At 40.3% G+C, this 20,417-nt stretch overlaps 2 protein-coding genes across 6 annotated transcripts; both read left to right on the plus strand.

The window, feature by feature from the left end:
* The first annotated feature begins 214 nt into the window (after window positions 1-214).
* Window positions 215-8,603, plus strand: tdrkh (tudor and KH domain containing). Of its 4 annotated transcripts, none has more exons than XM_057358142.1 (15): window positions 221-473; window positions 1,690-1,776; window positions 2,315-2,472; window positions 2,616-2,707; window positions 2,831-3,023; window positions 3,146-3,285; window positions 3,416-3,713; window positions 3,820-3,986; window positions 4,071-4,246; window positions 4,392-4,456; window positions 4,543-4,694; window positions 6,388-6,501; window positions 6,588-6,642; window positions 7,971-8,059; window positions 8,164-8,603. In XM_057358142.1, the coding sequence occupies exons 2-14, from the start codon at window positions 1,694-1,696 to the stop codon at window positions 8,024-8,026; spliced, it is 1,749 nt and encodes a 582-aa protein (XP_057214125.1). In that variant the 5' UTR covers window positions 221-473; window positions 1,690-1,693; the 3' UTR covers window positions 8,027-8,059; window positions 8,164-8,603. The 4 variants fall into 4 exon arrangements, with proteins under 4 accessions (XP_057214126.1, XP_057214125.1, XP_057214124.1 ...); XM_057358141.1 differs by having other exon boundaries at window positions 222-473; window positions 1,687-1,776; XM_057358144.1 differs by lacking the exon at window positions 1,690-1,776 and having other exon boundaries at window positions 224-473.
* Window positions 8,604-9,544: 941 nt separating this feature from the next.
* On the plus strand, window positions 9,545-20,173 carry mbtd1 (mbt domain containing 1). Of its 2 annotated transcripts, XM_057358138.1 has the most exons (17): window positions 9,547-9,741; window positions 10,757-10,958; window positions 11,583-11,716; window positions 11,807-11,921; window positions 12,441-12,523; window positions 12,623-12,740; window positions 12,892-13,026; window positions 13,136-13,224; window positions 14,123-14,357; window positions 14,551-14,606; window positions 14,695-14,799; window positions 15,085-15,232; window positions 15,314-15,396; window positions 15,584-15,818; window positions 15,953-16,024; window positions 16,452-16,619; window positions 17,064-20,173. In XM_057358138.1, exons 1-17 carry the CDS (start codon window positions 9,721-9,723, stop codon window positions 17,180-17,182), a joined length of 2,118 nt encoding a protein of 705 aa, XP_057214121.1. In that variant the 5' UTR covers window positions 9,547-9,720; the 3' UTR covers window positions 17,183-20,173. The 2 variants fall into 2 exon arrangements, with proteins under 2 accessions (XP_057214122.1, XP_057214121.1); XM_057358139.1 differs by lacking the exon at window positions 16,452-16,619 and having other exon boundaries at window positions 9,545-9,741.
* The last annotated feature ends 244 nt before the right edge of the window (window positions 20,174-20,417 follow it).

Genomic DNA, 20,417 nt, shown 5'->3' on the forward strand with positions numbered 1-20,417 from the left:
CATCACGCAGCCGTGTTTTTAGGCAAGTTTAAGAATCATATGTAGTTTAGATTTAGGGTTTCGTAAGACTCGAAAAAGCAAGGATTTACTCAAAAACAACAAGCCACACACCAAGGATTTAGTGAGAGCCGTATTTGCACAGTGACAACAGCGCCTACTAGGGTCGCAGAATACGACGGTCACAGGATTTGTTGCAACACCGGCCTTACAGAAGAAGGCGCTGTGTTGTCTACACAAGACAATCAGATCAGATTTCTCGAGTTTCCAGGAAATGCAGAATCAGAGATCGTGATTGGTTCTAGTGCTCGCGCTGCGGGATGAGGGCCAATCATTGTTGAAACGTCAACTGTGCGTCCTGCGTGCCACAGAGCAAACCACAGCACCGGTGAACCATCAGCACGTCCACGGGTGACACAAAGAACATTTGAAGGACTCGCTTCGTGATTACGATCACGTTCTATTCTGTTTTAGAGGTAAATGAAGCATTTGTCGCGTTTGTTTTAGTTCAATGCTTGCTTCTGGTTCTGTGCGTTTGCGTGTAGGACGAGACGCGTCGAGGTGAAAACAAACGACCTGCATGTTATAAATGCAAAACCCAGCAAGCAAATCGCGTCGCGTGGTTGTTGAAACATGCATGGATAGAAAACACGGCAAGGATAGATTCGTTTAAGGGTGAAATACACAGCACCTCTGTGACACCCATCACGCACTGCAGATGCTGCGTTAACAATCGCAGTGGACGCGCATTACGCACGTGTATGATCTTCGTACGCAACAGGTCCTGTTTTAAAATGCTTCGTTATGCATCTAATAACTAACGTTACCCAAATTTAAACATCAGCAACTTGAGACCAGAGGAGTAGACACCAAAAGTAAAATTCGTGCTCCTGAAATTTGCTCTCATGTCGCAGGTAACGTTATGTTCTCGTGCTTAAACGACAATGAGGTTTGAATACAAAGCGAAGTGAAGCACATTAAGGGGCGGTTTCCCAGACAAGGATTAGTTTAAGCCAGGACTAGGCCTTAGTTAAATTAGAATAATTAAGTTGTTTTAAAAATCATACTTTACAAAAAAATATTACTGTGTGCGTCTTGAGACAAAACAATCACAGTGATATATTTTAAGATATGTCAGTGCAAGTTCTTTTCGATCAAGGCATCTCTCACATTTAAGTTAGTCTGAGACTAGGCTTAAACCCTGTCTGGGAAACCGCCCCAATATGAAGTAGGTCGAGACATGTATTAATTTTATGAAGACTTCTGTCTTGCATTCAAACTAGGGATGCACCGATAGGAAATGTTTTGGACAATATTTGTCACCTGCTCACGTATTTGAACTTTTTTGTCGTTAGCGTTAAGTTCGTATATAGTTTGTATACTAGCTTGTTTATTCTGAATCATCAAACCGCTTTTCACTGAACGTGGATTTGATCCCTTTAACATTCAACAGGCCAACAAGAAATGACAAAATGCGTTTTGCACAGATTTCCTTTTGTTTTGGCAAGCATCCAGATATTTTGCCAGAGAAAAACAATGCCTTGGTGCCTTCAGAGTCAGACAGTCAGTTATATCAACATCAGTTTGTTTAATAATTATTTTTCATGCTATAGCCAATATACATGCCAAAGAAAACTATCAGAAAGTCTATAATCATGTTTTACTTCTTTGCCTGTTCGCTCTCCTGAGGAGTCCGATGGCCCAAGGGTCCAAAATGGATGTGGACATCCCTAAACCCCGTGTGATTGTCAACTACAACCCCACGTCTCTGTTTTCTCAGTGAGAATCGTTCATGCATGATGTTTCTGTGTTGTGCATGACTGCAGTATGGAGACACACAACTTCATGCATCAATGCCGTTAAATTGCTGTTGCTTTGGTCATTACTGAACAAAAGTATACTGTTATTGCATTGTCCACTGCTTTGCTGTGTCTATCTTTAAAAAAAATCTGACTGTGTTGTGAACATCCTTTCAAGATTTTTGGAAGGTTTTCACATGCATTGGTGTCGTGACTCAATTACAGAGGTATTAAAGTCTCTGTGTTTCGTGGAATGTGGTCTTGGGTAATAAAAGTTCGGCTAACTAATCTCATGAGCTGTTTATCTCATGAACCTGCTTAGGTAACAGTTTATGAATACAGCTTTTGTAGATTTTTTTCGCTACGCTTTACGTTTTGTACGGTTGAAGACAAATCGCGACCCATCTTTGCTCTCTATTGTGAATCGTTCATTCTTACTGCATGGCATTGCTTTAAAGGCCCATGTAAAGTTGTACATGTTGCGGACGACTGTAAATCCGCTGATGCTGCATCTCTAGGTGGAGTTTACCGGCAAACCCGACCCAAGTGATGGCCGCGGTGCGAGACGGCCCGTGGAAGAGCCTAAGCTCGGGGAAGAAAGTGGCTTTGGCCGCAGGCATCTCTGTGGGGGCCACGGTGGGCTACCTTGTTTACCGGCACATTCGAAACAGCAGCGGTAAACAACATTTGATAGTATTTTTTTTTCTCTTGTTGTATTTGTTGTTTCTTTGGTAGATGCCATTCATGCTTAGACATCTGTTTTCATGTGTCGATGGTCAACTGATGCTGTTGATGGTTAAACATTGATGTTCTTCATAGTACGGACACAAATCAAAGAAGAATCAGCAATATCTATTCCGCTTGATGTGTACCGATCTATTGCAAGATACCAGAGCAACTTTCTGGACATAGTGAGTGACACTGGTGTCTGTCTGATCCATCATATAGATCCACTGTATTGGTTGTGGTGCAATATAGTGTATGATTTGTAATATGTGAAAAGAGGCAGTTCTTTAACGTTCACTCTTGTGTAGGTGAATCAAAAGTCTGGCGCTCTGATAAACGTGCTACCCAACACTGGCGATCAGAGCTCGGTGAATTTTCTCATCCAGGGTTCACATGAGCAGGTTCTTTGGGCGCAGTGTGCTCTGGAGAAATTGGCCACCGACTGTGAGGTCATCAATGATTTCATTGAAGTGCCTCAAATGGCATTTGGGCGGATCATAGGTAGGTAGGTCTATATTAAGGCTACTTACTGATCCTGTGATCAACAACTATTGGGTTCCATATCAGTCTGTCTATTGCATGTAAGCCACATGTTTGTTATGAAATATCGTTTCTTGCACCAGGTCGGGGCGGGGACACCGTGAAGTTCATTAACAGGATCTCAGGGGCCAGGGTGAACTGCTCCAGAGATCGTGGGCAGACCTTAGAGGAGAAGGGCAAGATTACGATTACTGGCACACGCAAGGAAGTTCAAAATGCAAAGGTGACTTTTTGTTTAAAATAATGTTTTATTCCTTTCGATCAGATATGATAATGATGGACAGGGATTATGGCATCAGGCATTCATCTCGTTGTCAGATGATGACGGTGTTCGCTTATGTTTCTCTTCACAGGAGATGATCATGGAGAAGGTCTTGGAGAGTGAAACCGTACGAAAGCGGATAAGTCAATCCTCTGCACTTCGTCAGAAAAGGAAACCACCCGAGATAGAGCATTTTAACAAAGCTCAAGGGGCGGAGAATGAGTTGTTAAAGCTTGATAGCAAAGATATACCTTCCCGGGGGTCTGATCTTAAACAAGACAGACTTGCGGTGAACGGCTTTGTAGACGGCAGTGATGCGTCTGAAAATTCCCTCAAGTTGGAGGAGGCTCTCTCTCCAGTCTCGCCTTTGGAGATCTCAAAATTTGAAAGTAAGAATCAAAGTTGTGCAGCAAACACACCATCACAAGAATCTACTTAGTGACTGATCCTATTCCTATGTAGGTCAGTCTGTTTGCTAATTATTGATCTCGTCAGTCCCCAGTCCAGACCTGAGCTTCCAGCCCGATGAACACCTTGAGGTCTATGTGTCTGCTTCTGAACATCCTCAACACTTCTGGATCCAGATTCTGGGGGTCCGATCTCTGCAGCTGGATAAATTGACGGAAGAAATGAGCCGCTTCTACAACAGTGACACCTCACAGGTACAGCTTGTCTGAAGTCACTGTGGTCTTGTAGAAATAAAACTAAAGTAAACATAGAAATCATGTTTTTATTCCTTGTTCCAGGAATTCAGAGTGGAGACTATTGTTGTTGGAGACATAGTGGCTGCTACATACAGGGACTACGGCAAGTGGAATCGTGCTAGAGTTTTGGGAAATCTGAATTCTGGCTTGGTGGATTTGTATTATGTGGACTTTGGAGACAATGGGGAGCTACAGCGGGAACATTTACGAAGCATGAGGTCAGCGGGGGACGGAGAGATTGTAGTACAGTCTAAATAATGTAGAATTTATGCACTTTATTGTTTCTCAGTTATACATTCTCGAATCTCTAAATAAGCACAGATGTGTTCTGGGATTGATTCTGATGGCATGTTTTGTGTTTAGAAGTGACTTCCTGAGCCTCCCTTTCCAAGCTATTGAATGCAGTCTTGCAGGAGTTCGTCCTGCAGGTAATGAGTTTAGATGTTTAAGTGAAATATACAAAGTGTCACAGACAGTGGAAAATAAAATGCTATGCATGTTTATTTTGTTTCAGGAGAGGTTTGGACAGAAGCCGCACTAGATGACTTTGATCGCATGACATACTGTGCTGAATGGAAACCTTTACTGGCTAAACTGTGCAGCTACTCTCATTCGGAGGTGTCGTCCTGGCCCAGTGTAAAACTCTACGATAACAGCGAGGGCAAGGTCAGAAGTCAACATCACCACTCATTTTAATCCAAGAAAAAAAGCGCTGTTTGGCATGAACTGGCAACATCAGTGAGCTTCTTAAAATAGGATTAATTCTCATGTTCTCTAGCACAGTGGTTCTCAAACTTTTTCGTTGTGAGGCCCCCTTTGTGTTAAGTGCATCGTTTTGCGGCCCCCCATATGAAGACGTATAATCTTAAACTTTGAATATGTTTTTGGTTTAATTAAAATTCTGTTAAACAATGCTGGAACCTCAGTTCTTTTGGTTGGTGGTGTCATTTTTCTGATGTTTGATTGCATAAAATCTATGATAAATTTCTATATCTCATACCCTGGATCCATCTTGGGGCCCCCATTTTGAGAACCACTGCTCTAGCAGATGTACAGCAGTAGTTTTGGCTTCAGACTAAATTGTATTTGTTGTGGTGGCCTTAGATCATGTGTTGTTTTTATTACTTTCATAACCTCAGGTAACTAACGACTTAGATTTATTTGTATTATCTGGTGAAGATTCCTTCTCTCTATACGTTGTCAGAACATGTCTGTAAAACGCTGGATTGTTAAATCCTTTTGAGAAATCTTGTTATTCTGCTGATACCCCAGAAATTCTTTTTAATAGTCTGCACTCAGTATTTTTTCAAAATGTATATTTTGGATTGCCCGTCCAAAAAAAGGTCCACCTGGGCAGTGCTATGATAGGGGGTTGCTGCAGTTGGTCAGGTCTAGGTTCAGCAATGTCATGTGCCCAAAGAATGAGGTCAGCTGACTACCTGAATATATACTGAATGACCAGGTTATTCCATCAATGGATTTTTTCTTCCCTGATGGCACGGCATATTCCAAGATCGAAGAGCCAGGATTCATCGGGCTCAAATTGTGAAAGAGTGGTTCAGGGAGAGCGAGACATCATTTTCACACATAGATTGGCCACCACAGAGTCCACACCTTAACCCCATTGAGAATCTTTGGGATGTGCTGGAGGAGACTTTGCGCAGCGGTCCGACTCTCCCATCATCAATACAAGATCTTGGCGAAAAATTAATGCAACTCTGGACGGGAATAAATGTTGTGATATTGCAGAAGCTTATCGAAACGATGCCACTGCGAATGCGTGCCGTAATCAAAGCTAAAGGCGGTCCAAGGAAATATTGGAGCGTGTGACTTTTTTTGGACAGGCAGTGTATAAGATTTCTGTACATTTTAAAACATTTTTTGCTGCCTGATGTTTTTAAGTACAGCCAAATTGGCTTTAGTCATTTCAATTTTTTTGTGAAATTAAGTTGAAATTGCTTATTTTGATCAAGTAAAAATGTTGAATTTTGTTGAAATGACCGATCATAAAACACAAACCTTATATTAAACTTTGGCATGTTGCTTATCCATCATTTGTGCTAAAAAGATGAAGAAAAACGATCTGTTGAGGAAAGTGTTGTAAATAAAGATATGACTTATCAGTTAACATAAAGTAGTAAAACAAGTGATACGTTCTCATGGGTTTCATTAATAGAGAGTACACCACCAGGGGCCAGTCTCTTGACTTGAACCCGTAAGCTAACACCTTAGCATATGCTAAGAAAGTTTATTCCTCCAGTGTTTTGGCCAAATTGGCATGGACAAACATCCATCCTGTTTTTTTTTAAATGTAAAAAAGAAAATATGTTATTTAAATCTGAAGTGATCTCTGTGCTAGGCTTTGGATCTGGGTAAAGAGCTGATTCGTCTCGGTCATGCCGTGAACTGTGAGAATGAAGGATTTGGCTTGAGGGGAGAGTGGGATGAGTCCAGATCACTCCAGAAGATGCTGGTAAAAATACAAGTGCATTCTGTTACGAAGTGTATTTCAGGTGTTAACGACAGTCATGATTTGGATTTTTATTTGGATTTTCACAGGATGACATGACAGGAGCAAGCTCAGAACTCAGTATGTCCTGCATCAGTTTGTCAGGTATGTTGCCCTCAGGGCAGAGTGAACTAACCTTCTTATATCAACCGTGTATAAACAGTCTGTGGGTGACGTGTGTTAAGGTTCAGCACATCCGTGGCTTAGAAAACAACTGGAATGGTCATCATGTCTCGCCAGCTCTCCGGAGGTTGAGCGTGCTGACGTCGACCAGAGCGCTTGTTTCAATCTCCTGTCATCGTCTTCTCTGATCCACTCCACTCCTTCTCAGAGCTTGAGTGAGCTAGTCAGCCAAATACTCGAGTCGTCTTCAGGGGTAGAACCACCAAATCAGACGATATCTGAAAACATGATCCAATCCCACAACTTGACCCTATTGTCACCATTAGGCGTGCCGCCGGTTCATGACATCTCTCCGTTTACATCTCCCTCCTGTGTGGAGGCTGTGACATCCATGCTGAATTCTTTCACCTTCAGCGACGATGTTTTCATAGGGCCGCGTTGTTGTGGTGGGGAAAACGTGACATTTGATGAATCTGAAGAGACGGGCTCGTCCTGCGTGATAGACAGTAGCTACAGCGAGGGCCTGGAGGGTACCGACAGCAGTGACGGAATCAGAGGTGTGTGGTTTTACCTCACTTCCTCTACTGATTCGTCGGCGGCATCTCTCAGCACCACCATGCCTCAGTCCACCACCGCCACATCGTCTTATTCTTCAGAATCATGCACCGAGACAACTGCTTCATCTCTCTCCATAATTGAAATAAGCTCTTCTGTCGAAGATGACGAAACGGCACTGGGTCCAGTTTGCACAAACCAGAATCAGGAGATAATCACATTAAGTGATACCAGCAGCAGTGAAAGTGACTTGGTTTGCCACGGTTCAGGAGAACCATTTAGTGTGGATGGAAATGTAGATGAACCAAACCAGGTAGGCAGTAATGGGAAGTACCAGACGCTCGGTCCAAGCTCAAATGAAGAACCACAATGCAATGAAGCTGAAGGTGGGGAAAAAGGAAGTGGGGAAGACCTTCAAGAACCAAAGGTGGATTTTAAAAGCAAGCTGGCCAAAAGTGGTGTTGAAGAGTCGATGAGAGGTGTAAACTTTATATTTAACTTAACACACTGGAGCACTGTGGTGGTTTTACGTGGTTATATAACAGTTTTGTAAGTCCGTGGAAGGTTTTGGTGAATTTCTGTGGGATATGACCGGTTAGGTTTGAGAAAGCGAGTCCACCATGTCTCACATGTGGCATACAGAACATGAGAGGTTTTATGTACATGGGATTTGGCTTTTATTGGAGAGAGATTTGTCTTTTTAACAATTATTGTTATGTTTTTATTTATAGTTTGTTTTACCCTTTCATATTCAGAAGTCGCCTCCATTTCTGGAAGTGTGGATGACACTATTGATGAGGAATTCAACTGACACCAGACCAAAGACTTGGATGCCTTGGTATCGGTAAGTTGCAACCAAAATCAAACATCAGTTTAATGTATTTTGTTTGTATATCTAATCAATGATTGACCTAATGATGTCATCACGCATCCTGCTGTCCTCCCCAGAGAGCAGTCGTTGCCCACATTTAACATTCAGCACATGCTTCCGACGCTGAACAAGAGCCTTACTTGACTATGCCACCTGCTCAGACTGCCTGCACTAAAGTTCTCTCAAATAAGGATTGATTTTCACAGTGTCTGGATGGCAGTTGACGTTTATACTGCTGTTTATTCTTGCGTTCTCATAGTGTTCGTTTAGTGTTGAATGTTATGTCAGCCTTTGTTTGGCTTTTATTACGCGTTTGAAGAACAGTCGAGGTGAGAGAGGTGAAGAGCAGAGCTCAGGGAGCTCATGACTGAGTTTGTGTTGCACTAAAGTTATTGTTGGTTTGTGACGAGTGACAAGATTTGGTCATTTTTGTTTTGTTCAAGGTTATGTCGTGAATTTAAGTTTTATGCAATGGAATAATATTTGCTGTACAATAAAATAAAGATGATTATTATTATATCCATGTGCTTTAGGTTTGTGTGAACTGTGTATTCTTTGTTCAACACTTTAAGTTCACTTTGTGGAAACAAAAATATTGTAACATTTATTCCGGGTTTTTTTTTCATATCAAGTATTGTAAAATGCTAAACTCAAAGCATACAAAGTTTATAATGGAAACTTAATCTTAAATATTACATTTAAAGAGAGCATGGACAAGTACAAATGTTAAAAACATGCATACAAATGAATTTATGTATTTAAAAAAAAAAGTGAAGTGAAAGTGACCTATTAGTTTGATAGAAAAGAAAGTTGGTAACCGAACAGCGGTGGCACCCATTCACTTCTATTGAATGGACAAAACCAATGCAAGTGAAAGGGTGCTGCCGCTGGTCCGTTACCAACATTCTTCTAAAGAATCATCTTTTGTGTTCTGCAGAAGAAAGAAAATCACACTGGTTTGAAATGACGAGAGGGCGAGTAAATGATGACAGAATTTTGAATTTACAGATTAATCACTTTAATCTGTAAACAAGAAATGCCTCAATTATTTGATTCTATTTTTATGTGAAGACCACTTTAAATACAATGACTAGATTGTAGATGGATTTCAGAATTATCTTTGTAAGAAATACATCATTATTTGCACAAAGCATGTTTGCAAGGGTACATAAAATAGCACAAAGTTTATAACACCCTGAATGTCATGTTGCTTTGCTTATGGCTCCAAGCCTCCTGAAATTAGAAGCTGAATCACCTCATCCGTCATTTCATCCTGTCATATATGTATTACCATGACGTTACGACCCAAAATCTAGTAGATTTTATAGCCAATAAATTTGCAATGGCACCCCAAGTCTGTATTTATTTGATGAGGAATTTTTCGCCCTCACTTTAACATTTCCTGTTACTTTGTATGGTCCACTGGTTCTTACCGGGGAAGCGCAATTGGCCACTACGCACGTCAATCATTTTAGACCTGTACGCATGCGCATTCGAGCCATGACAATTGTTGATAATCTACTGGAGTTATTTTTTGCTTTGGAGTGAAATTATTTTAAGACAGGTCTTTCCCCTTTGGGGGGCTTTTGTATCACACCACAACGAACAGAAAAACCGACTTGCATGAAGGGCTAATGGAAAATCCGAGAGATATGGTAAGAGCGAGTTTTTATTTGCCCGCTTCCTTGATTTAGCGTAGTTAGCGGCTAGCGTTGTTAGCCGTCCTCTTTGTTTTGGTTGTCAGAAACAGATCCTGCTGTTCACATAAACTACAATGTTTCATTTCTTAAAACCACCTACAATGCTCAGTGTGTTTTGCGATAACTCATTTAAGACCGCTGTCCCAATAAATGTTGAAAATACAACTGGTTATGTGTGTGTTTTGTGCTACAAAAATCCTCTCGCAGGCCATGTATGTGTATATGTTTGTGTTTACGGTCGTATATCAAACCCTAGTAGGTAAACAGCATTTTTGGAGCTAGTAGGTTTGCAAAAGACATTGTTATGAGACCTGCAAAATGACCCAAAATGTTGTCTAGGTACGTTAGGTATAAGCATAGTGCATAATATGTATGTTTGTGTTTTTATGGCTTGCGTATATATTTTATCAGCTTGTGATATGACCTAACGCACAAACAATTTGCAGTGCGTCGAATTGATAGATTTGGGTGGTATTCAAGCAGAAAGAAATGGACATGTAATGTTTTCAAAATGAGGAAGAGGTTTAAAAATAATTCATTTTTAATTGAACTCTTTGTAGTTTGGATAAATGCACTGCACCAGTCCACGGACCCAATGATGAATACATGAAATATTTGTATCAAATGGCTATACAAGAATAATAAACGTGATTCCTGAGCTTTTGCTATCTGCTGTCCTGAAATGCCCTGTGGGGATATTGGGTGCTGATGACATTGCCCCCTTTCACATTAAACTTGCTTTTTTTCATGACCTGTGAGATCCTTGAATTCAATATTTGTGCTTGTGTCCCAATTCCCAGCTCATTAATGGGTTGAAGAACTTCAAGATTATGGTTATTAATGTCTGTAAAATTCATTTTAGCTTTGATACGAGCTGCATTATGAGTATGATGGGTCTGTATGGGAGCTTTAATCCTTGCATTTTCTCAACCTTTTCTTTGATCTTCGGTCCATTGCACGTCACACACAGGCTGAGCACACCCCCCGCTCAGAGCGGAAGAGGAGAGATTCGTTTGGGATGTTTGATGGGTATGACAGCTGCAGTGAAGACAGCAGTAGCAGCTCGAGCTCAGTGGACAGTGAGGATGAGGTGCCGAGCATCCCCGCCAGCTTGCCTATCATCAAAAACAACGGCCAGGTGTACACCTACCCTGATGGAAAAGCAGGAATGGGTGAGTCAATTTTCATTTAAACTTGTTGGATATTTTTGGATTTGGTTAAAAGGCGCAATAAAGAGAAGTTGTGGTTTTAAATATCATGAAATGTTTGAGATTCTGCACTTGTGACAATCCTCCTTTCTTTTATTAAAGCACCAAAGTTGCCCTTTAGTTCAAAATTTGAAATAATTTGAATTTGAATAATTATTTTTTATTAGAAATAGATGAAATAAGAACACAAACAGCACATTTTCATAGTCCGTCTATATCGGACATAAGTGTGTTTTATAGGGCTGCATAATGATTAATCGCGACTAATCGTTTTAAGAATATACGTTTTTGTGTAAATAACATATGTTGGTGTACTGTGTATAATAATTATGTATATATAAATACACATGCATGTAGTATTTTAAGTAAAATGATAATTCTATATTAAATTTTAATATTTATGTATAATATAAATTATATATAAATATAAACACATGTACACATACATTTAAATATACATGCATGTGTGTGCACTTATATATACATAATTATTATACACAGTACACACATATAACGGTTAATCGTTATGCAGCCCTAGTGTTTAATAGCGTGACTGAATTGTTAATGGTTGTGTTCCTCTTCATTCAGCGACCTGTGAGATGTGTGGCATGGTTGGTGTTCGGGATGCTTTCTACTCTAAAACAAAGAGATTCTGCAGTGTGTCCTGCTCTAGAAGCTATTCCTCCAATTCTAAAAAGGCCAGTATACTGGCGAGACTTCAGGTAAATATTCAGCTTTGTCTATAGTTCTTCTATTTTGTTCTTAACCAGTTGCTTGTGTGACATTATGTGTTTTGCTTGCGTCCTATCAAGGGTAAACCACCAACTAAAAAGTCAAAGGTCTTACAGAAACAGCCATTAATGGCAAAGTTGGCAGCTTATGCACAGTATCAAGCAAATCAACAGAACCAAGCTAAATCAAAATCAGGTCTGTGACTTTTCTGCTGAGTTTAACTGTGATGATGTAATCGTCTGTTTATAGAAACATCACAACCACAATAAATGCATGATTAAGACTGACAAGAATATTTCAGTAATCTTTATACAGCTGAATCTGTGAGTTGTATGTACGCTCCAGCTGATATAGTATATACTAGGTTGTTGAACAATCTTTAAAGTGATTATTTACTCACCCTCTTGTCGTTTCAAACCTGTATGACTTTCTATCTTCTTCAAAACACAAAAGTAGATATTTTGAAGAATGTTTGTAAATAAAATCCGTTGGTACCCATTCACTTCTATTGTATGGACACAAAACCAATGCAAGTGAATGGGGACCAATGGTTTTCTGTTACCGACATTCTTTAAAATATCTTCTTTTGTGTTCTGCAGAATAAAGAGAGTAAATGATGACTGAATTTTCATTTTGGGGTGAACTATCCCTATAAACCGTTTCTTGCAACCGTTCTATTATTTGTGTTTCATTAGTTTTTTTTCCCTCATGAAGTGGTTCCTGTTGAAGGCTTTGACTGGGGTCAATACGTCTGTAGCAATAATCTGCTTGGGGCACCGGTCAGCAGTTTTAAACATGTGAGTCATGTGCTTTGATAGAAATATGATTTTTGCCCATCTTTTCTAATTATTATTTGCTTGTATGTTTGTTATAAAATGTTAATGTTAATTCTCTAGGTGCCCATGGGTTTGTGCTGGGGTGACATCGCTGAGGGAGTGAGGGTGGAGGTCCTGAACTCAGACACAAACCTCTCCACAAAAGTTTACTGGGTAGCAGAGATTGTCAAACTGGCAGGTAAATGAGTCCACGTTGTAGTTTACATAGTAAATAATGTACAGTCAGTAGGTCATTATCACAAACGCTTATCACAAAGCTGGATGTTCATTGTCTTGCTAAGTCTTTTATGAATTGTGCTTAAAAACATGTTTTTGTATCATTTTCTCAGGCTTTAAAGCTCTCCTCCGTTATGAGGGTTTTGATAACGACACAAGCAGAGACTTCTGGTGTAATCTGTGTATCCCAGAAATCCACCCTGTTGGATGGTGTGCTTCTAGTGGAAAACCACTGGTTCCTCCTAAATGTACGTAAATCTTTAACTGTTCAAGTTACTTGATAATTCTGTACTTCTGTAAACTACAGTTATGGCTGTTATTACATGAGTTATAATTGTTCTTTTTTTCCCCTCATAGCCATCCAACACAAGTATTCAAACTGGAAGGCATTTCTTGTGAAACGACTCACTGGAGCCAAAACACTTCCAGCGGATTTTGCCACAAAGGTAATGGCAAGCTCACACTACGTGATTTTTGGCTGGATTTTGTGGTAGGGGAAAGATTTCCAAGGTCTGCGACAAAACCCCAGGATCGCGACCAAATCGGCGCTCGTTTCGGTCGTCGAAGCTCGTTGCAAGTGTAAGCAGGTCAGCAACGTGATCCGGACCGGTCTGGAGCTAGCCCAGATGCTATGATATTTTCCAACCTGCTTGATATTATCGCCAGGTGATCTCGTTGTGTGTGACACTGTGGAACTAATCCAGCCAATCACAGCGCAGAAGGTTTACGCCAAATTATTGCGTGGAGGAATTAAAAACTGCTGGCATATATTCATTATCATAACAGAGTGTGTTAAATGGCCATTTTAAACTATCCTAAAGCAACAAGTCTGTATAATGAAATATAGAAAACCCTTTAGTAACACTTCAATGTTTGACGCTCCATTCCAGTGGATGGCGTAAACGCACCAACAACTAGTTTGCCGTCCACCATCAAATTAGAAGTTAGCGCGATGTGGGAAGTGTTTTTCGCTGTTGGTCGCATCTGCTCCTCGACCAAGGTCTTGTTGTTAGTGCACTTTGTCTGCGTTGTGTTGTGTGCGTGCTGCTACAACAAGAACATGAAGGATGACAAGAAACCTTGTTGTGCAGCGTAAGCGCCACAGCAGTTCAAATAGTCTCACAGTCCCGTAGTGTCAGCTCGGCATGAGGCGTTATAAAACTGTCTTCTAATAGATCAGGGAAAACCTGAGGAGCAAGATCTACCTGTTACACAGAGACCATGCATCAGACATTATTAGATTGAACATGTTTACAGGTTTTAGATTGCTTTACAACATTGAAGATGTGAAGTACACAATAATATAAAACCCTAATTAAAATGTGTCAAATTTTCAAACTGAAGGTGCATGAGAACATGCAGTACCCGTTTAAGAAACTAATGCGTGTGGAAGTGGTGGATAAGACCCACCTGTGCCGGACACGTGTGGCCCTGGTGGAACAGGTGATCGGTGGGCGTCTGCGTCTGGTCTACGAGGAGAGTCAAGATGGCACTGATGACTTTTGGTGTCACATGTTCAGTCCACTCATCCACTCCATCGGCTGGTCCCGAAGCATCGGACACCGTTTTAAAAGATCTGGTCAGTGCAGCTGAATGGTTTGTTTTGGATTTGGGGAGTTCTCACTTTAGATGAATCGCTATTGTGTATGACAGATGGACATATAAATGTTAATATGCAACGGTTATTCTAAGGACAATGAAGGTCTAAAGCATGACTTGTGATAATCTTGTTGTCGCTCATGAATCTAAACTGTCATTTTATTTTTTTGCAGAAGTGTCGAAGAAAATCGAGGGACAGATGGATGCTCCTTCACAGTTGTTTATTAAGGTGCTTTTTTAGCTGTGCTTTTTCAATTGGTTGTGTTTACGTGATCTTTTATTCACCTGCTCACGTATGTCGTCTTTTAAATGCATAGGTGAAGGATGTAGACCAGAACGGTGATTGGTTCAAAGACGGGATGAAGTTAGAGGCGATAGACCCTCTCAATCTTTCAGCTATATGTGTTGCTACTGTACGAAAGGTAAAATGCATCATTGTTGTCTATCTATGAATGGTGAATTAGAATTGTTTTGTGCAACAAAAGTCAAAAAATGTACTTTTATTGCACTCGATGGCAAAATAAAAAGTGAATTAAAATTTGCAACATTAAAGCAACACTGTAAATATTGGGCGTTAATTGAATTGTTAAAATTCCTTATGTTTCTCAGCTCTTATATGACAGAAAAGAGGAATAACACATGTATAGCATAAAAACGCTCAATAACAAAAAAGAACTTTTTTTACTGTGTTGTTTTCTTGTTCACAGGTATTGGCAGACGGGTACCTTATGATCGGGATTGATGGGTCTGAGGCTGCCGATGGCTCAGACTGGTTCTGCTACCACTCCACCTCACCCTCCATCTTTCCTGTCGGCTTCTGTGAAATCAACAGCATCGATTTCACGCCCCCAAGAGGTGCATTTTCTGTCCCTTTCTGCACTTTCAAATAAATGAAATTGGAAATTGACTTGGAATGATTCTAAAACTGCTCTGCAGGGTACACCAAACTCCCTTTCAAATGGTTCGACTACCTCAGAGAAGTGGGTGCAGTCGCAGCCCCTGTGAAGCTCTTTAACAAAGTAGGTATTCATGGGAAGAAAGCAGATTTTGTTGGCATACAACAAGTTAGGGCATATTCTTTTCTGAAACGGCTTCAGAATTCTAATATTAGCAATATCAATTTATAGTACATTCGTTTTATACGTCAAAGATCAAGAAACGGATTCCTAAATTGACCTCTTTAATCCATGTCCTCGCTGCTCTCAGGAAGTGCCGAATCACGGTTTCCGCACAGGGATGAAACTGGAGGCAGTGGACCTGATGGAGCCGCGACTGGTGTGTGTTGCCACGGTAACCAGGATCGTCCACAGACTCCTGCGCATTCACTTTGACGGCTGGGAGGATGAGTACGATCAGTGGGTGGACTGTGAGTCTCCAGATCTCTACCCTATAGGCTGGTGCCAACTGACCGGATATCAGCTACAGCCCCCCGCCGCACAGAGTGAGCGAACATCCTACATCTAGAAAGTTAAAGCGATTTGTCAATCACTCAGGCTGTGTATTTATTTGTTTATTGTATAACAAAGGTTTTTTGGTTAACCTTATTGAGTAACAGCTCATCTCTTTTCTCCTCAGCCATAAGAGAAACACCACCGAATGTCTCGAAACAGAAAAAGAAGGCTGCACAGTATAAAGGACAAAAGAAAAGTGAGTCCAGTCGTGTGTAATCTGTCCATCTTCTCTCTTCATTCACCCATCACTATTTTTGAGGGCTAAACAGGTCCAGGAACTATTTCCTCTTGTTTTTTCTCTGGCTTGGGTCTGGTCTGGTCCTTCTTGATGGTCTGTTGTCATGATTCAGTGGGGTTCTAGATAAGCACTGACAACTGTAGCCATCATCATCATACCCGGGTGAGACAGCTGGAAGGGTGACACACATCCTTAGGGTGAAAAGAATCCGAGCAAATGTTTGGGAGAAGGGAGAGGTCAGAGGTTCTAATGTTGTGGGTTCCTCACCCTCCTGTCCAGTCAAATTCAGGTTCAGTGGTAGTGTGCTCGGCAGGGTTGTGGAGCGGAGCTCGGTAGCATGGGTAACCCAGTAACCTCGGTAACTTCAGTCTGGCTTGGTGTTTAGAGAGGAAGATTCCAGTTGGGAGGAGGCCGATCCGTTTGGGTGGGCCTCTGAGGAGGAGGAGCTTCTCGGGTGATGAAGAGCAGACTCCGCCCCATTACCTGTCCCACTACTCTGGGTCCGGGCCACCTCCCGCTTCAGGTGTAGAGCATGATCACGCACTCAACTCAGGTAACTCAATTCTCCATTATTTAGGGAGAGGGCGCCACTGAGCTCATTGCTCACTGCTGCACATTTCGGGTCGGGCCGGCGTGGAGAAAGAACCGGTGCGATTGTACATCATCAGGTGTTATTTGCGATTTATTTATAAAAGTCTTACGGTAAGGGAGTGACGTATTATTTTTGGGTTTAAAATCGGGTCAGTTTTTACCCACACCTGTATTGGTAGTTTAGTAAAGGATGGAGTGACTTAATAGGGTGTGTAAAGAAAACACACCCTAAGGTAAGTTTATGGCAGTTTTGGTTTGTAGCGTCCCATCCTCCCTTCCTTTATATCTGTAAAAGAATGGTCTTCAAGTGACCTTGCCATCTATCTTCGACGTTGCATTCAGTTCTTCTCACGTATCACGTGTTCTGTTTTATAGATTTGTTTTTCTTGTCTCTTAAATTTCGCAGAAGCCTCACTGCAGTTAAAAGAGGAGACTCCAGAGATCGATGAGTTCACCTTCTCACAGGGCATCTCAGACCAGGAAAGCAACGGCTCAGGCAGTTATTACATCCGACAGGAGCCCTGAGCATCATCAGCCATCACCGAGGCTCCACCTCACTGCCAACAGCACTGGAAAAATCCCACTCTGAGCGATGCACACCAGACCTGGGAGAAGAGACAGTGACCTCCCCTACACACCAGGTCTCTCTCGTTTTTCATTTTCAGGTTCAATCAGCTGAACAACAGACGTTTTTCTGATCTGAGAGAAAATGGTGTTTGAAGGGGAATTTATTCGGAACTGAGATACTGACTTTCCGTTTGCCCGATGGACTTTTTTGGTTTTCTCCTCAGTGTTCATTGTACTTGAAGTTTTCTTGGCTGTTTTTTTCTTCTTTGTTTCCCCTGTTTTCCCTTTTGGTGAAAAAGTTGATTTTCTTTTTTGTAAGATTTCAGTACCACGTGTATTTCTCGCGCTGTTTGGTTTGGATGGATGTGCATTTGATAAGAGTAGTAGAAATCTATATTGAGACAGTATATTCATACGTGTGTGACATTCATATTAAACACACTCACGCGTTCACATAAAAATATTTAAACGTATATAGTTGTGGAATGAGGGATGATGGTATTTGAAATCAAACCTTACTGGTATGAAAAGCGGGCTTATGGAAAACACTCACAATTTGCACTACAGGGATAAGAATACGTATCGGCTTATAAAATGACTTTATTGTATTATCTAAACTTAATTCTAGATGTGGGATGTGCTCAAGTCAAATAAAGATTATGTTATGCAAAAACAAAGAAAAACGTTGACGCCAATGATGGATTCATACTTGAGAGCCATTTTTATATGGGACAGTTTTAAGTATTTTGTGAGCCGCAGAATAAATGTAAGCAATCGTTGCTACCTGAACACTACCTTTCTGTCATGTTTGATGTGACAGCACAGTCGAGTATTCTTCTAGAACACTCACGGTATGTTTATAGTGGTAAAACCGTCAAATGCGAACAATTTAGCGCCAGCGTATCTGTTTACCAGCCCTCCTGCCCGTGCAGACCAGTGATCAAGCGCTAACTTGAGAGGATTTGTGCATCTCATGTATTTTATTCACAGCGTTCATTCCAGAAGATATTTGTACTACCTCTATAAGCAAGCGGTTTTTAAAACACATGTCGAGAGGTTGTTCAATGAGCTCCTCTGCCTCGCTAATGTTGCAATAGGTAGTTTTCACGCTCCATTCGAAAGGGTATGTTCATGTATATTTTATGCAAACAGAACACATGGCTTATTTCACAGCAGAAATCTACACATCATTTATATTTGTATCATAGCATGTTATTGATAGAGTCCTTGACGTGGAAGAAAGAATGTTATGCAATAATGTCTGTTGTTTTATGATGTCTTACTCTGAAAAAATCACACAACTCATTAAAATATATAGACTAGAGACTATAGACTTTAATCAAATATTCTTACAATATATTACAAAACTGTGACAATTTTCTAAGAGCTAGACTTGAGCTTTCCCTGTTCTGAGTGTATATAACCTTTATAACATCATATAGAATACAACCAATATTACATTTGCATAGTTGTTTATCTTAGTATGATTCAAAGCTCTATTCAGTACCAGTAAGGTTGTTGGTGAACTCTCAGGAAACGTATTTCATTGACTTCTGCTTTATTTGAAGGTTGGCGGCTAAGTGCTTCTGATATCATTCGATTCGATTTAATGCTACAGCTTTGTTTTTGATATTTGAAGCTCCTGACAAATGTGACCATGTACTCATTTCCTCTCAACCTTGATCTCATTTATCAGTTTTTATAAATGTTTTACTAAACGTTTGTAAACGGTCACCCAAATGTTCCAGTTGGATCCGTGTTAAATTATGATTCATTGTATAAAGGATCCAATGTTTCTTTCCCCTCTCTGTCGTCATTTACTTTTTTGTTCTTTCTTGTATATCGGGTTGTAACAAATGTTTGTCCTGAATTGGTTTTATTTTTGTTTCTTCAGTAGCTGTTGTGTTGTATGCATGTGTGGTTTGTTTAAGGCACTGTCATTTATTTAATTTGTCAAACTGGAACTTTATAGACTCATTTTACATCAACATCTGCATACTTTAATTTTGTCGTGCTGGTACCGTTTTTGTTCGTTTTCCTCATGAATCCCATCCATAGCGTCAGGATTTAGGTACACACTGGTTATGATCATGTACAAGTCATCACATTTTTTTCATACGTAGACCAAATTCCTTCAAACGTTTGCATTTATTAAACATGACTGTTGAGGCAAATTCAGCTGCTACCCTCAAAAGAATTAAAATTCTAACGCACAACTTCACCTTTAAGTAAACCCTCTCTCGTCTGCGAATTTGATGCCTTATCCTCTGTGTTGTTTTGTCTCATAAGAAAAGCTATGGATTTAAAAATAGAGAAGCAGAATACAAAATATGAACACAGTTTATGTCGTCCAGTAGAGTGATGATTATCAGTGCATGCAGCAATGTGAGAATCTTACGAGGGCCAGTCGCTGTTCTGGTCTTGATACTAACACGGGTTTTTGTGACGTTCCCTCTGTCCTCAGTAATCACATCATGGTGCTATATATATATTTGATAATTCATTCATTAGGTCTATTAAAGAAGAATAACGTCTGTAATTATAAGTTGGAAAGTGGGTGATTATTAACTTCAGATCTGTATTTTGGATACAAGTAGCTGAATCATTTGATATAATATTAATAATAATGAAAAAAGAACTAACGTCAACCCTCATTGTACTTAGACGTGAGGGTGTTGGGTTTGTATCTTTTTGATAGTCTGTATCTGGTCTTTGCTTTATTTCTAATGATGATGATGATGATGATGATGTGTTCTGTGATATATAGGGTTTGATAGCTTATATATGTATATAGTTTAACTGTGGGGGGGAAAGTTTTGTTGGTTGAATTTTATGTTCATTTGTTTACAAGCATTTCAAACTGTTTCCGCATGGCTGTGAAAGTGTATCTGTTGAATTTGAGAAGAACTTTTTACACTGAATTAAAAAAGATATTAAAACGTTTTATGTTTTTTTCCCGTTCTTGGGATTACAGGGCTATCTGTATCTTTTACAAGTCTGGTTAAAGAAATGTGCTCTGAACAATTTCCAGCTTTTTGATGATGATGTGATTTCACACATACGATAGAGATTCCTTATAATTCTGTTTCTTTGGGGATGTGTGTAAAGTCTAGTGGTCAAGTCTAGTAAATACAGCATCCAAAAAGAAACTAAAGTACCCTTTTGCAGGAAGAGCTCCCATAAATTATACAAA

The sequence above is a fragment of the Triplophysa rosa genome, linkage group LG18 (assembly GCF_024868665.1).
Source record: "Triplophysa rosa linkage group LG18, Trosa_1v2, whole genome shotgun sequence".
NCBI classification, from domain to species: Eukaryota; Metazoa; Chordata; class Actinopteri; order Cypriniformes; family Nemacheilidae; genus Triplophysa; species Triplophysa rosa.